The sequence below is a fragment of the Nestor notabilis genome, unplaced genomic scaffold (assembly GCF_000696875.1).
Source record: "Nestor notabilis isolate BGI_N333 unplaced genomic scaffold, ASM69687v1 scaffold6590, whole genome shotgun sequence".
In the NCBI taxonomy this organism is placed as follows: Eukaryota; Metazoa; Chordata; class Aves; order Psittaciformes; family Psittacidae; genus Nestor; species Nestor notabilis.
In genome coordinates, this window is record NW_009911471.1 from 9935 (window position 1) to 10561 (window position 627).

Sequence of the window (627 nt, forward strand, 5' to 3'; positions counted from 1 at the left end):
CCTGGTGAACCAGACCCGCTCCATGAGGAAGAGGTGCATGGCGCTGAAAGCTGCAAAGCAGCAGTGGCGCCAGGATATGCAGAAGGCCCAGGAGGTGCTGCAGGATCCTGACAGTTCCCAGCACCTGGAGGGCATGCGCAAGAACCTGGCAGAGGTGAGCAGCGCAGCCAGCGCTCAGTCGCTTGCCACAGCACAGGAGCTTGGCTTTAGTTGGAGCTCTTGGGACCTTCAAATGGACAAAGTATCGCCTCCTTTTCCTCGGGGTGAACTGGCTTTGAGGCTTGTGCTCTGCCCTCTGTACACTCTATTTTCCATGCTCTCCAACACTTGGGAGCAATTTGCTCCTGTGCTGAGTAGAAGTGAGATGATGAAAATCGCCCCAACCACTAACATGGTTCTTTCCTGTCGTTCTGGTTCACTGCTCCTCCTCGGCTCGGCTGTTGACCCCCTGCAGGAAGCAAAGCAGTTGGACAAGATGAAGTCTGCTATGCGGAAAGGACAGGTACTGCTCAAGAAGAAAGAGGAGAAGCTGAGCCAGCTGGAGTCCTCGCTGCTGGAGGAGGTAACCACCAACATCACTGCTGCTTGGGCCTGCCTGGCTGCGCTCCAACCTGCCCAGAGCCTCTT

At 56.1% G+C, this 627-nt stretch overlaps 1 protein-coding gene across 1 annotated transcript in view; it reads left to right on the plus strand.

The window, feature by feature from the left end:
- The window catches only part of LOC104406059 (centrosomal protein of 164 kDa-like), a gene marked incomplete at its 5' end in the record, with an annotated part of 18384 nt that overhangs the window by 9107 nt on the left and 8650 nt on the right, over positions 1-627 (plus strand). Inside the window, 2 exon segments of the mRNA XM_010014939.1 lie at positions 5-154; positions 455-562. Coding sequence (XP_010013241.1) covers positions 5-154; positions 455-562 — 258 coding nt within the window.